Here is a 15,814-nt window from a genome sequence, read left to right on the forward strand (position 1 = left end):
GTGATTGAGTACAGGAATTAAGACAGACCATTTTTATGTAATTTATAGCTTTACTGTGGTTACCTCTCCCCTGCTATTTATTTACCTGGCCTTTATTTTTTACAAATGTCTTTCAGGAGATAGCAAGACCATAAAGGCTTAAATTGTGTAAATATGGCATACAGGGGGCAATAATCATCTATAGTTAGCTAGATAAAGAACCAGCGCAATTACTCAAGTTAAATATTTTCTAAAGTCACTCCTCTGAAAGAGTAAATTAACTGCCTGGGGAGTAATTTGTTAGAGTTGCAGATAGTTACCAATAGTATCCATTTATAAGAAGCAAATCTGGGAAAGGAAGAATAGAGAAATAAAAGAATGTTTCCAATGATGGACTTACTTATTACAACTGCCTGATCTCTAATAGACAATACCAAGTAATGTTCTTCTTCCTGGACAGAATGTTGGCATTCCCCATGAATGAAGCTTTTTGTTTCCTTTGGATTGCCTGTGTTTTCAATTCTACACTGGGTCAGCAAGGAACAGAAAGCTTTCAGTGTGACAATGGAGTCTCCTTGCCTCCTGACAGCATTTGTGACTTCACAGATCAGTGTGGGGATAGCAGTGATGAACGGCACTGTAAGTGACATTCTCCTTTCTCCAATTTCAATTCCCTGTACAGCCTGAAACAAGGGCCTCTGAGCAGTCTGGGAGATTTGGCTACATACTTGGCTCTTTATGCATTGTATCTTGTATACCTTTAGTGTAGATCAGAAACTAAGATATATTGTTTACTAAAGAGATGAGTCCATATATAAAAATTATCAAATCACGAAGATAGTCACCTGATGGAATATATTTTTCAGTCAGTTTTTACTGATTATGAAGAAGGAGGGCTAAACAAAGATGTAGCTTTTGATGTTATGTGAGTGAAACAAAATTTAAAAGAACTCATTAATGCAGCTGTAAAGTGCTATGATGGAGATCAACAGCTTACGTGTGAATTTAACGTGGAAATATTTGAAATGAATTTTAGATTGGATGGGTAGATTTTATTTTCATTTACAGAACACTACTATCTAGTGGGTTGGTACCAATTGCATGTGGGATACAACTCTGGCTTTTGTCCTTTGATTTCAGAGTAGTAGAAGGGCACAAGCTTCGGAGAATGCAAGACCTAGATTGATGTCCTAGACGAGTCATCCAGGACCCAAATCTCGTGTGATTTTGAACTTTATTTTATTATAAGAGGTCATGAGATGAGATAAAGCAACTCTCACAGGTGGGAAAACACCCCATGGCATACTGGGAGAACACTAAGAAACAGGAAGAAGCTTACCAAGGGAAGACATGGGTAACGACATGTATGTTCCTGTCATTTCTATTGCAATATGCAATCTTCAGGGTTCACCATCTTTCAGCAATGGAGACTAGTGTCATTCTTACACACATTCACCCTTCATAAACCACATTTTCATAAAATTACCAGGGGCTCATTGCGCGTTCATAGTAGCTATTGGTGCAATTAATTATCCAGAGGCACAAATTCTATTATTGTAGGTCACTTAACTCAAACATATATATTCTTTTTTTAAATTCAGATAAAATACCAATTCGTGTTTACAGAATTCACTCTCTTCTGCTAAAATAAGGTTCTACATATTTGATTTTGCCATTGTTTGCCTTCCATTTATCTATTCAGTTGCTATTACATTAAAACCAGAAGAGTGATTACTGAAGAACTTTTTTCTCTGTAGAATTAAACAGGCTAATAATATTTTTGTCTTAGTCTGGGATAGCTGTCATGCTGTTACTAATCAGTAACCATTCAATACTAAGTGCAGCCAAGGGCAAAGATTCATTTGTATTTGTCCAATTTCCCCAGAGATGCTAACTGTGGGCTTGTTGCCCCTTGCTCTGGACTGTCTGGAAGAGCCCTTACTGTTCCTTGATGAGCAGCAAAGAAGAACGACTTGGCTGGTTTGACAAGCAGTGCCAAGTCCCTTCCATTATTAATCTCTATGAAGCTTCCTTCAGTACCCTGGCTGTGATAACATGCATGGTCCTGCTTCAGAGAAAAGGTTAACGTGAAGAAATGGAAAGCTGCTGAATAGGAAAGGTCTTGGCTGCATGAAAAATTCTAATAACTTATAGCCTTGGAAGGAAGTGAAGGCATAGATCTGTCGAATAAACAGATTTCATTTTAAATGTTACATGGAGAAGTCACCTTTTGGCCTTCTTGCTTTTCATTTTCATTTCTGAGAAGTTTCCACTTTGGCATTTTATTTAAAATGTGGGTGAGAATCTGCAGATAAAAACTGAGAATCGCTTTAAAGCATGAATTTCTTTTGTATATCACACTAGAAGAAACTATTGTGAAGAAATAGCAATGGCCAAGCAATTTTACTCATGGAAACTTGTGATGCTAAACTTATAGATTAGATTTTTTAAAACTAGCTTTATAAGGATTTACAGTACCCACATTTAAAAAAGTCCCCTTTAACATCCAACTTGTGTGACCTTTAAAGAAATAGATTAATATGTCAACTTTTCTGAATAAAATTGACATAGCTGAAGTTAAATTTCTAATGCCTCCGGTGCTATTAATACGTTTTCGAAAATAAGTTCTTGGACGGGGATGCAAGATGGCAGCCACCACAGGCTTGGGAGTAAAAGTCCCTCTCAATTTCCGACTGTTGGAAGAACTCGAAGGCCAGAAAGGAGTAGGAGATGGCACGGTTAGCTAGGGTCTAGAAGATGATGAAGATATGACATTTACAAGATGGACAGGAATGATAATTGGGCCTCCAAGAACAATTTATGAAAACCAAATATAGGCTGGGCGTGGTGGTTCACGCCTGTAATCCCAGCACTTTGGGAGGCCAAGGCGGGCGGATCACGAGGTCAGGAGATCAAGACCATCCTGGCTCATGGTGAAACCTCATCTCTATTAAAAATACAAAAAATTAGCAGGGCATGGTGGCGGGCACCTGTAGTCCCAGCTACTTGGGAGGCTGAAGCAGGAGAATGGTGTGAACCCAGGAGGCGGAGCTTGCAGTGAGCCAAGATTGCGCCACTGCACTCCAGCCTGGGTGACTGAGCGAGACTCTGTCTCAAAAAAAAAAAAAAAAAGGAAAACCAAATATACAGCCTTAAAATAGAATGTGGACCTAAATACCTAGAAGCACCCCCCATTGTAAGATTTGTAACAAAAATTAATATGAATGGAGTTAATAGCTTTGATGGCATGGTGGATTCAAGAGCTGTGTCAGTGCTAGCAAAATGGCAGAATTCATGTAGCATCAAAGTTGTCCTGCAAGAGCGTTGGTGCCTAATGATGTCTAAAAAAAATAAACAGTATTACAGCAATTAATCAAAAAGAAAAACCACAGGCCCTTCCCCTTTCCCTCCATTCGATTTAAGTAGTCTTCATCTTCCACAGTAGTAAATTTTCTAGATACGTCTTATAGACCTCAAAGTACTGGAAAGGAAGCTCCCATTCAAAGGAAATTTATCTTAACATACTGTAAATGATACTTTTTTTTTGTCCATTTGAAATATATAAGTTATGCTATAATAAATCCTGTCAAGTGTAACCACTGTCCATGTAGTTGAACTTCTGGGATCAAGAAAGTCTATTTAAATTGATTCCCATCATAACTGGTGGGGCGCATCTAACTCAACTGTGAAAAGACACATCACACAATCACCTTGCTGCTGATTACACGGCCTGGGGTCTCTGCCTTCTCCCCTTACCCTCCTGCCTCCCACCTTCCATGCAACAACAGCCCTCTAGCCCGGGGGGCTTGTTTAGAGTAGATGTGAAGGTTTCAGGTCGCAGCCTGTAGGACTGTAGCTGGGTGTGTGGGGTGCTTCGCCTGCACCCCTGGTTTCTTTAAGTCTTAAATGATGCCCCTTCCAAGCCATCATCCTATTCCCGTGCTCCTCTACTCCTGCCCTTGGCTGAAGCATAGGTTGTAACCCCTCTGCTCCCCTCTGAGATTGGCCTTCGGTAAGGAATTCAGGGCTTTCTGCATATCTTCTCTCCCCCACCTTTATCGAGGGGTGATGCTTTTTCTTCCCTCCTCAAGTTCCTTTTTGCACTATCACCACCCAACACCTTCTATGATACTTCCTTGCTTAGGCCAGAAGCCATCAGGTAAGGTTGGAAAGAATCTCTTACCTCCCTTGATTAGTTTTGGGACGGTACTTACTCACTCTTCACCAGCCTGGGAAATGAAGATTGGGTCCTCAGCCCTGCCACCCTCTGCTGTCATCAGCTGATGCATTGTTTTTAGCTCAGGTTTTGATAAGGTGAAAAGAATAGTCACCAGGGTTACTTAGGTCTGCCAGCTCTCGGAGTCTTTGGTGGTTGAACGTGGAGAAAGGCCACATGAAGACACTTGTAAGCACACGTGATCTCTCTGAATTGTTTTACTTGCCTGTAATTGCTTTTGTTTTTAAAAATTGAAGAAGTTTTAAACAGGGCTTTCATTTGCTCATCCTTGCAATCCATTGGGGTCTAGTTTGGAATCTGACAACTGAAACAAAAAGAAACTTGAATCTAGTGCATGCCTTGGTTTTGGTGCTGCTGCTGCTTCTCAAGATCCTCAGCAGGAATTAAGAAAGAAGCTGGTGTGGACAGCAGATCCCCGAAATTGGCGGGCTTGATCTCCTGGCAAATTGCTTCATCTTTCCACTTTCTGTTCAGGACCACTAAACGATGAAATGTGGGTGTATACAGAATTAAAAGCAATTCATTGTGTACTAAAGTTTTTTTTTTTTTTTTTTTTTTTAAGTATTTGTGTAAAACCACCTTTTGAACAGCAACTATCAAGTCTGAAAAGCAATTGATGTTTCCATTAATCTTTTTCTTGGGGAAAACCCCAGTTCTAAGGATTTGACATCTGCAAGTGAAGTTTAACATAACAGTATTCCACACGCAGTCTTTTTATTGTCAGACCGTTGCCTGACTTCAGTACAATTAAAAAAAAAAACCTGTGCGTTAAAAAAAAGAAAATAAGTTCTTGTTTTACATGAACTTCTTTTTTAGAATATGTAAACCTTTTATTTTTACTCAGTATTGTTTTAAGAAATTAGAAAAAAAACTGAGTCCTCAAGATTAAATAAATTCCATTTTCACATGATATTAAGCGCTTAACCTATAGTGAACTAAAAAAGTAATTTGTAGGTCTAATAACTGTTTGGGTCTAGTGTTGATGAGAATCCCTCTTTTAGGACCTATTAACATGCTTAGTAAGGGAAATATAAGTTGTGGTACTGGTCTGTGTAATTTTTTTAAAAAAATTTTTAAATGATTTAAAAATAACTTTTAAGTCATATTTTTAAAAAAGTATAAGTGTTATATTGCTTCTGTGCTGACTCACATTGGCTAGTCTTCATTCTCTTTAATTATTTTTATTTTTACTTTTTATCAATATTACTTTTACTTGACAAGTTATAATTGTATACAATTATGGGGTACACAGTGATAATATAAGTATATAATGTGGAATGATTAAATCAAGCAAAGTAATCCATTGCTTTGCAAAGCATTGGAAATCCATTTGCAAGTCCGTTGCCTCACTTATCATTTTTTTTGTGACAAGACATTGAAATTTACTTTTAGTTATTTTGGAATATACAATACATTAATATTGACTGTAGTCACCTTGTTGTGCAATAGATCTCAGAATTTACTCTGCTTATCTATCCGAAACTTTGTGACTTTTATTATCTTCCCATTATTGCCGCCTATACCCCAGTGTGTGGTAATCATCATTTTATTTTCTGCTTCTCTAAGTTCAGTGATTTTAGTTCCCACATGTAATGAGATTGTGTGGTATTTGTCTTTTGGTGCCTGGCTTGTTTCACTTAGCATAATGTCCTTCAGGTTCATTCGTGTTGTCACGAATGACAGGATTTCCTTCTTTTTATGACTGATAGTGTTTCACTGTGTGTACATACCACATTTTCTTTATGTATCCATTGATGTACACTTAAATTGATTCTACATCTTGGCGATTGTGAATAGTACTGGAATAAACATAGGAGTGCAGATATCCCTTCAATAAACTGATTTTCTCTTCTTCAGAAATATACCTAGAATTGGGATTGATGGATCATATGGTAGCTTAATTTTTAATATTTGAGAAAGCTCTGTATAGTTTTCCATAATGACAATACTAATTTACATTCACACCAACAATGTACAAGAGATCCCTTATTTCTGTATTCTGCCAGCACTTGTTGTCTTTCATCTATTTTTGATAAAAGCCATTCTAACAGATATGAGATTATATCTCATTGTGGTTGTAATTTGCATTTTCCTAAGATTAGTAATATGGAAATTTTTTTTAATGTACCTACTGAACATTTGTATGTCTTCTTTTGAGTAATATCTGCTAAGGTCCTTTGCCCACTTTTAAATCAGGATATTATTTTCTTGCTATGAAGTTGCTTGAGCTCCTTATATATTCTGAATATCAACCATTATCAGATGTGTGCTCTACAAATATTGTTTTACCATTCTGTGGATTTTGTCTTTACTTTGTTAATTGTCATCTTTGCTGCACAGAAGCTTTTTAGTTTGATGCAGTCCTATTTGTATATTTTTGCTTTTGTTGCCTGGGCTTTTGGGGACATAGCCAAAAACTGTTGCCCATACCAATGTCATGGAGCTTTTCTCCATATTTGCTTTTACAGGTAGAAGTTTTATAGTTTAAGGTTTTATATTTAAGTCTTTAATCCATTTCAAATTGATTATTTTACATGGTGTGATTTAAGGGTCCAGTTTCCTTCATCTGCATATGGATGTCCAGTTTTTTAACATCTTTTACTGAGGAGACTGTCCTTTCTCCCTTGTGTGTTACTGTCACTTTTGCCAAAGTCAATTGACCATCAATGTGTGGGTTGATAGACACTTAATACAGGAACAGAAAACCAAATGCTGCATGTTCTCACTTATAAGTGGGAGCTAAACATGGAATACATATGGACACAAAGAGGGGAACAACAGACATTGGGGACTACTTAAGGGAAGAGGGAGGTGGGTGAGGATCGAAAAACCACCTATTGAGTACTATTCTTATTACCTGGGTAGCAAAATAATCTACACAAACCCTCATGACACACAACTTACCTATATAACAAACTTGCACATGTACCCTTGAACCTAAAATTAGAGTTAAAAAAAGTGTTGCTTTATTTCTGGGCTTTCTAGCTTATTCTGTTGGTCTATCTGTCTATTTTTGCTGGTCTATTTTTATGTTTTGATTATAGTTGCTTTATAGTATATTTTGAAACCAGATAGTGTAATGCCTCCAGCTTTGTTCTTTTTGCTCAAGATTGTTTTGGCTACTTGGAATCTTTTGTGATTTCATATGAATTTAAGTTTTTTTTTCTATTTCTGTGAAAATTACATTGGAATTTGATAGGGATTGCATTAAATCTGTAGATCGCTTTGAGTGCTATGGGCATTTTGACAATATTAATTTTTTAAATCCATGAATATGGAATACCTTTTCGTGTAATTGTGTTTCCTTCAGTTTAATTCTCAGTGTTTTATAGTTTTCAGTATGCAGATCTTTCACCTTGTTAAATTTATACCCAAGTATTATACTTTATATGTTGCTATTGTAAATGGGATTATTTTCTAAATATTTTTTGGATGGTTTCTTATTAGTATATAGAAAAATGATTGATTTTTCTATGTTGCTTTTGTATCCTTCAATGTTACTGAATTTTTTATTAGTTTTAACAGTTTTTTGTTAAGTCTTTTGGGTTTCTACATATAAGATTATGTCATCTGCAAACAGGTACACTTTTACTTCTTTCTTTCTGACCTGAATTCCTTTTATTTCTTTCTCTTGCATAAATGTTCTGGCTAGGACTTCCAGTTCTATGCTGAAAATTGGTGGTGAGAATAGGTATTTTTGTTTTGTCCCTGATCTTAGAAAAAAAAGTTTTTAACATTTCACTGTTAAGTATGATGTTTGCTACCTGTTGGTCATGTGGCTTTTATTGTATTCTCTCTATAAGTAATCTGTTGAAAGATTTTATCATAAAAGGATTTTGAATTTTTCAAATGCTTTCTACAAATCTATTGAAATGATTATATGGTTTTTATTCTTCATTCTGTTAATGTGATGTATCACATTAATTGATTTGCATAAGTTGAACCATACTTACCATCCTGAGCTAAATCCCACTTGATCATGCCGAATGATTCTTTCAATGTGTTGTTGAACTCAGTTTGCAAATATTTTGTTGAAAATGTTTGCATCTGTGTTCATCAGGAATATTGGCTTGCAACTTTTATCCTTTAAGTGCCCCCATCTGGCTTTATTATCAAGGTAATGCTGGTCTCAAAATGACTTTTTACCTGTTCAGCCACTCTGTGTCTTTTGATGAATTCAATACATTTACATTCAAGGAAATGATTGATGGGTCATTAATTACATTTATTAGTTGCTGGCACCATCAAGCTGCCAGCAGATTCAGTGTCTGGTGTCCTCTGCTTGGTCTGCAGATGGCTGCCTTCTTATTGAGACCTCACATAGCACAGAGACAGATCACCTCTCCCGTGGCTGTTCTTGAGAGGGCAGTCATCCAGTCCTGAAGGCACCATCCTCATGATTTCATAACTTCCCCGAGGCCCCACCTTCCAATACTATCATATTGGGAATTAGGGTTTTAAATATGAATTTGAGGGGACACACACATTCAGCTTATAGTACCACAGAATTATGTATGCAAGAAATCTAAAAATAAATATGTAGAGCCTATCTGAAGAAAATCAGAAAAAACACAGATGTGCAGAAAAAAGACTCATGACAATACTATGCTTCTTAATGGGATGTTTCAACGGTGTGAATAGGACCATTTTCATGGAATCAATTTAATTACATTCTAGTACAAAATCTAGCAAGGATAAACTTTGGAACCTGATAAAGTGTCTTCGAAGTTTATCTAGAAAAATGAGAGATAAATAGCTAGCAAGAGGGAGAAGAAAAAGAGAAGAATTTTCATTAATAGGTATGATAGTGTAGCATGTAAACTAAACCAACATTATGAAAGTTTATAATTAGAAAAGAATGTGATCGTTAAAAATATTAAGCATATGTGTAATATATTTAACAAATAAAGTTGGCCTTCCAAATTAGTTGGGAAAACAAAATAGCTGATAATAATTTCAGCTGATTTGTATACAGTACTTAGTGTATGCCAAGCACTGTTAAATAATCTCCATCCAGTGTCTCGTTTAATTTTTACCAAACACAAACATAGTACGAATAGTAGTTTTATTGTTGTTCCTATTTTACAGCTTGAGGAAATGAGGCTTAGACTAGGTAAAAGAAAATGCCAGAGGACACAGAGCTGTTCCATGGAGCAGCTGGAATTCACAAACAATTCTATCTGATCCTGAAACATCAATACCAACCACTATACCATGCTGGTTTTTATTACATACAACAAATGAATATGAGGCAATTTCATGAAATACATTTCTTATTTGCTCCAGAGACCAAAAATTTCTAAAGATAAAATGTTAAATATTAACAATGAAGCCATAATCTTTATTGCTCCTAATAATCAGAAAAGTCAAGGAAAGTTTCTTTTTTTCTTTGATGTGTAACAGATTTTCAAAATATGTTTGCTGAATATTGATATTGAATAAGTATTGGGGTGGAGAAGACCTTTGTAAGTGTTAAATGAAAGAAGAAAACTTTAAAAGTCAGTAAATTAGAATATATAAATTAAAAGTTTCAGTATATCAAAACATTGCAAGTAAAATGAAAGAGGAAAAATGTCTGCAATATAGCACACCAATAATTCTTTTCCAGGTCAATAAATCAAAGATGCATTTTTCTTTCATAAAAATATAGGTAAAATTCTTGAAAACAACTCACACACAAAAAAATAGAAATGACCATGTATGATGAAGTTATCAACCTCACTATTAATTGTAAATCACAATTGAAAACAAAAAGCTGCCAATATTTTTAAAATAAAATAAATATGAAAAATAAAAAAAAGTATGTGCATTCTTGGGAAGAGCATAAGAAGACGGATACTATTTCAGGCAAGAGAATTATAAACTCTACCTTTCTTTGTTTAGTATTTTTATAATATGAAAGAGGATTTCAAAAGTGTTCATGCCCCCTAACTGGTAATTTTACTTTTAGAAGTTTATTCTAAGAAACAAAATGAGTTCATGCAAAAAGTCTCCTCACAATACCATTTCATATGGTAGAAATAGGAAGTCATTTAATTTTATATTAGGTTAATGTTTAAATAAATTATGATGCATCGATAATATGGACATCTGTGAAGCCATCTGTCGTAATTTTTGATGCTATTTAAAAATGACAAAGTGCTCATGATATATTGTTATGAGAAAAACCATGACTACCCGTCAATATATGTATTGTACTTAAAAATGTAGTATGGCACTGCACATAAAATATGAGATGGAATTATCTCTGTGTGTTGGGCTTATGTATCACTTTTCTTTTTTGTATATCTTTATGATTTCAAATTTTCTAAAATAGTATCTATTATTTTTGGGGTTTTGTTTTGTTTTTTGAGATGGATTCTTGCTCTGTTGCCCAGGCTGGAGTGCAGTGGCATGATCTCAGCTCACTGCAACCTCTGCCTCCCGGTTCAAGCGATTCTCCTGCCTCAACCTCCCGAGTAGCTGGGACTACAGGTGCATGTCACTATACCTGGCTAATTTTTTTGTATTTTTCTTAGTAGAGATGGGGTTTCACTGTGTTGGCCGGGCTGGTCTTGAACTCCTGACCTCAAGTGATCCGCCCACTTTGGCCTCCCAAAGTGCTGGGATTATAGGCGTGAGCCACTGTGCTGGCCCTCTGCATCTATTTTTTTTTAATAATGAAGATAAAATTATATTTTAAAATGATCTAATAAACAGCATTCCTATTAGCAGTTGTGCTTATTTTAGAAATGAAAGCAAGATAATATTAGGTATATATGCCATGTAAGAGGATTCATTTTCTTTCTTTCTCATTTCTATGTTTTTTCTCAAACTAATGAAAAAGGTTTTCTGTTGTTGTTGTTGTTGCAGATGTTATTTTTTAATCAGAGTAAGGAAATTGAGAATTTGCTAGTAAAATGATTTGTCAAAGTTATATTAGCAAAGGCAGTTAATATCGGCAAGAAAAGTGTTTATGTAACAGGGTTAAATCGTGCATTGTCTAGTCCTATTTGTGTTCAGAGTCTGGCACTTTTCCTTCCCCTACACAACTGCCCATCTGGGTGTCAATCTTTTTATTTTGTTTTGGAGCACAGTGTCTGGGCTCTCTTTTGTGGTTTTGTGTGCATGTGCTTGTGTGTGTACCCACCAGTATCCACCGATGTTTCTGGTGTTGAGCCTTCTGCCCCATGCAGTTGTTTTATGTACGTTACCTTACAGCAGTAAGAGGAGCTCATTGTGGTTCCTCTGTGCCGGTGTTTCTTTGAAGGCAACAACTTTTCTGCAGGTTTGAGCTCAGCTTCCCTGCTTCTCCCTGATGCTGGCCTAGAAGTTGCTTAACCATCACATGAGGTGAACACAGTTCCTTTTTGATCTATTTTCTGGAAATCAGGTCCTTTTTTCTCTCTCTGGTCCCTTCCCCCTTAACTACTTCCTGCAAAGTCATGCCCATCTTTCCTGCCCTCTTCTCAGACCCCTTACCCTTGCCTGGCCTCCTAGGGATGCGGTCTTCTCACTCTCCCATTATGGTTTTCCAATTCTAATTCTATGGAGTTAAGCCTATGCCCTCTGTTATTCAGACATATTAACTATTCAAGGACCAGCTCTTAGTAAAAATTGGATAGTCTATTTTTCCTTGTATTTCATTTCTAATGGTTCTAACTTTCCTAGAGGCAATGACCAGAGACAGCTCACAGAGTAGAAGGTGAAGAAAAAAGAAAAACACTCTTTTTAAGATTTCAAGGTTTGTCGGCAAAGTTATCTACCTTGAAGATTCTAGAGTGTCAAAGCAGACTTATATCATGTGCAGCAGCACTATTCACAACAGTGAAGACATGGAATCAGCCTAAATGCCCATCAATGATAGACTGGATTAAGAAAATGTGAAATACTATGTAGCCATAAAAATGAATGTGATCGTCCTTTTCAGGGACATGGATGGAGCTGGAAGCCATTAACCTCAGCAAACTAACACAGTAACAGAAAACCAAATACCACATGTTCTCACTTATAAGTGTGACCTGAGCAATGAGATCACATGGACAAAGGGAGAGGAACAACACACACTGGGGCCTGTCAGAGGGTGGGGGGGTCATCAGGAGGGAGAGCATCAGGAAGAATAGCTAATGGATGCTGGGCTTAATACCTAGGTGATGGGATGATCTGTGCAGCAAACCACCATGGGACACGTTTACCTATGTAACAAACTCGCACATCCTGCACATGTAACCCTGAATTTAAAATAAAAGTTGAAAATCAAAAAAAAAAAAAAGAGGAAAAGAAATATTGCATTATAGTACAATTGGATATATAAACAATAGAACTGAGAAAACAGAAATAAATCCTCACATTTATGGTCAAACAGCAACAACAACAACACCACACTGAACTCCTTGTCGAAACTTTTACTGATGTAGATTCTGAAAATTTTCCAGTGAACAAGGCATAGCAAATGAAATTTACAAGTACTTACTTGTAACTAGTATTTCAATGGTACGAATGTTTATTGAGAATTTTATTATTTATTTTAGTTAAAATAAACATATGTACTAAAGCTTTTTATTTTTTCTGTGCTATCTTTTCTCCTTCCTTCAATGCAATTTTGTTATTATTTATTCAACGCTTTTTATTTCTATGCTATTTTTTCTTCTTCCCTCAATGCTATTTTTCTTCCAAGAGAGTTAATTTTAATCTTGCTCCCATGGATGGACTTCAGAGAGACCTTGAACTGGGTATGTCTTTTTTTTTCCCCCTTTTGGGATGTGTGTCTATTAGATTCCTTCTGTTATTTTGAAAACACTCTTCATAAAACACTTTTTATGTCAAATAATACCATTAGGAACTTTTCACTCTTGTCAATTGTTGCATGACTTAGATGCTGGGGTATAGAGTGGTATAATAGAAATCATTTTCTTTAATATATTTTGGTGTCTATAATTGCTTCCTAGTTGTAGACTGTTTTGTGTCATAATGGGCAATGGAAATATAAAAGAAAAGATGAACGATAAGTAATGTGGATTGTTCTTTCATCTCTGGGTGTGATGTGCAAAACTGGCAGTGCTTCCCACCTGTGAACACATGAAAGCATTGAACTGAGGAAGTGTTCTCAGCATATTCTGAAAATTGGCTGCACAGTGACTCTTCTAGGGGGGATCTAAAACTTTGCCAGAATTTTATTTTAACCCATCTTATAGGGTTTCTTATCACAATTCCAATAATAGATGCCTTGTATCAATTAGGGCAAATTTGGTGGGGTCATGTACCCTAGTGAGATTTTAATTTAAAAAAAGAATTATTTCTGTATGAAATTATACCATTCTTCCAGAACTGCAAACAGTTTCTCTAGTATTTTAAGGAGCTCATGAAAATGCAAAATAGTAACCCTATTCCATCAGGAAATTTACCTAGTTCTCCCACTTCTAGAAGACTGATTGGCAATTAGAGTGAATAAATATTTAATAGACTGGGTGGTAGTACTGGTTTACTGACTGACTTAGTGAATGGAGGAATATTCAGTTGCACTATTTTCTTTCACCATGGAGTTGGATAACACTACTCAGTCTTGCAATGTAGTCTGCTCGTATTTTGTGACTCAAGTGTGCAAACTGATATCACACAAGAAGAATATTCAGTTTGTGAGCTCCCTTTGAAGATTTCAAAGACAACTGGCAACATCAAATGGTGAATCATTTCTTCCAAAGCAAAATGTCTTCTGAGCCCATATCTGTACATAGATAGAACCCCTGCCATGCCTGTCATCCCATGTACATTTTTCTGCTTATAAGCAAAAATGTTTGTAAATAAGCATCATTTCTTCATGCACTTGTTGACACTTTAAGCTTGGCTAGGAATTCTGAGAGAAGCCTGACATTCTGTTTTGAAAGCTATCAAATTTATGAAGGCAAAGACCTTGAATCACATCTTTTAAATAAGTTTCCATCAGAGAAATATGAACAGAATATAATGTTCTCTACTAACCACAAATAATTGTGACTTTCCACTGGGTAAGTCTTGAAATGCTTGATTGAATTTGGAAAAGAAATTTTACTTATTTTGAGAGAAATTGAAAACCTATTTGGAAAAAAAAAATGACAGGTGTTCATTTGTTCATGAATTAGCTTAATGAAAAATTTGTCCATGCAAGAGATTAAACTTTCTATTTAGGGCCCTGTATTTATCCTTACAGAAACTACTGAAAAGCCATTACATCTTCTGGCCAAATTGCTACTCAGGAATAGGGAATTATTTCTAAACAGCCATATGACACTTCTAATACTTGAGTGAATACTGCTGTAAGCTGGAATGAATGCTATACCTTGTTAATATTTCTGCAAATATCGTCAGACACCTGCAAACACTGAAGACCTCCTTTGAAGGTTATGAATCCTCAGGCAATAATAAAGTTGAAACATGGTCTGGTAATCCTTTTTTCATTGATATAGATACCATTGATAACACAATCCTTGCCAAAGATGTTCTCAAGACTTGAGGATAAAGGCAACGGTATATGACAAGAATCCAACTGAAGGAATATTGGATAATTCTGTGTGAGCTCTAACAGTACTCATTTAATTCACTATAGTATACCTTTGTGACTTAGAGTTTTTCTTGTTTATGTGTCAATGAAAATATTAAAATTAATTCAATGTAAAAGATAACAAATACATCCTTGATAAACACTAGTTAGTACTTTTAAATCAGCAAGCCAAATAGTAGCAGTCTTTCACTGACATTTATTCTTGAGAATTATGATATTTTACTTTCATTTAATTGGAATATTTTGGATTCATTTCATTCTTTTCAGGAACTGGCTGCTAATTTTTACATTAATTGAGAGTAAGGGAAATTATTTTTATGAAAATATTTTTGTATGTTATCTAAATGAAGTAAATGGTTTTCCAGAACAATACAATATTTTTATGAAAATATTTTTGTTTGTTATCTAAATGAAGTAAATGGTTTTCCAGAACAATACAATGAATTGTATGTACAATTTTGTGTCAAGGCAATACATAGTGTGTTAGTCCATTTTGTGTTGCTATCCTAGAATCTTTCAGACTAGGTAATTTATTAAAAAAAAAAAAGTTTGATCTGGCACATGGCTCTGCAGGCCACAGAAGCATGACACCAGCATCTGCTTGGCTTCTGGTAAGGAAGTTTCTACTTATGGCAGAAGGCAATGGGGGAGCAGATGTGTCACGTTGTGAGACAGGAAGCAGGGGAGAAGAGATGGTGCAAAGCTCCTTTAAACAACTAGCTTACTTGTGAACTAACAGGGAGAACTCACTCATTACCATGGGGAGGGCACCACGCCATTCATAGGGGATTCACCTCCATGACCCAAACACCTCCTACCAGGCTCCACCTCTAACACTGGGGATCACATTTCAATGTGAGATTTGGAGGGGTCACACATCCAAACCGTATCACATAGCTTCCTTCAAAAAGGGATAAAACACACTCACAATCTTGGAAAAGAAGGAAACCACCTCAACATAATAAAACCAATATATGAGAAACCCACAGCTAACATCACACTCGATGGAGAAAGACTGAAAGCCTTTCCTTTAAGATCAGGAACAAGACAGGAATGCCCATTTTTATCACTTCTATTTGGCA

The 15,814-nt window shown here is 35.9% G+C and overlaps 1 protein-coding gene across 1 annotated transcript in view; it reads left to right on the forward strand.

Moving 5' to 3' along the window:
• The first annotated feature begins 281 nt into the window (after window positions 1-281).
• Window positions 282-15,814, forward strand: part of MALRD1 (MAM and LDL receptor class A domain containing 1) — a 678,818-nt gene continuing 663,285 nt past the window's right edge. Inside the window, exon 1 of the mRNA XM_024253733.2 lies at window positions 282-618. Coding sequence (XP_024109501.2) covers window positions 420-618 — 199 coding nt within the window. The 5' untranslated portion in view covers window positions 282-419. The remainder of the gene's footprint in view (window positions 619-15,814) is intronic.

This window comes from Pongo abelii, chromosome 8, assembly GCF_028885655.2.
Source record: "Pongo abelii isolate AG06213 chromosome 8, NHGRI_mPonAbe1-v2.0_pri, whole genome shotgun sequence".
Taxonomy (NCBI): domain Eukaryota; kingdom Metazoa; phylum Chordata; class Mammalia; order Primates; family Hominidae; genus Pongo; species Pongo abelii.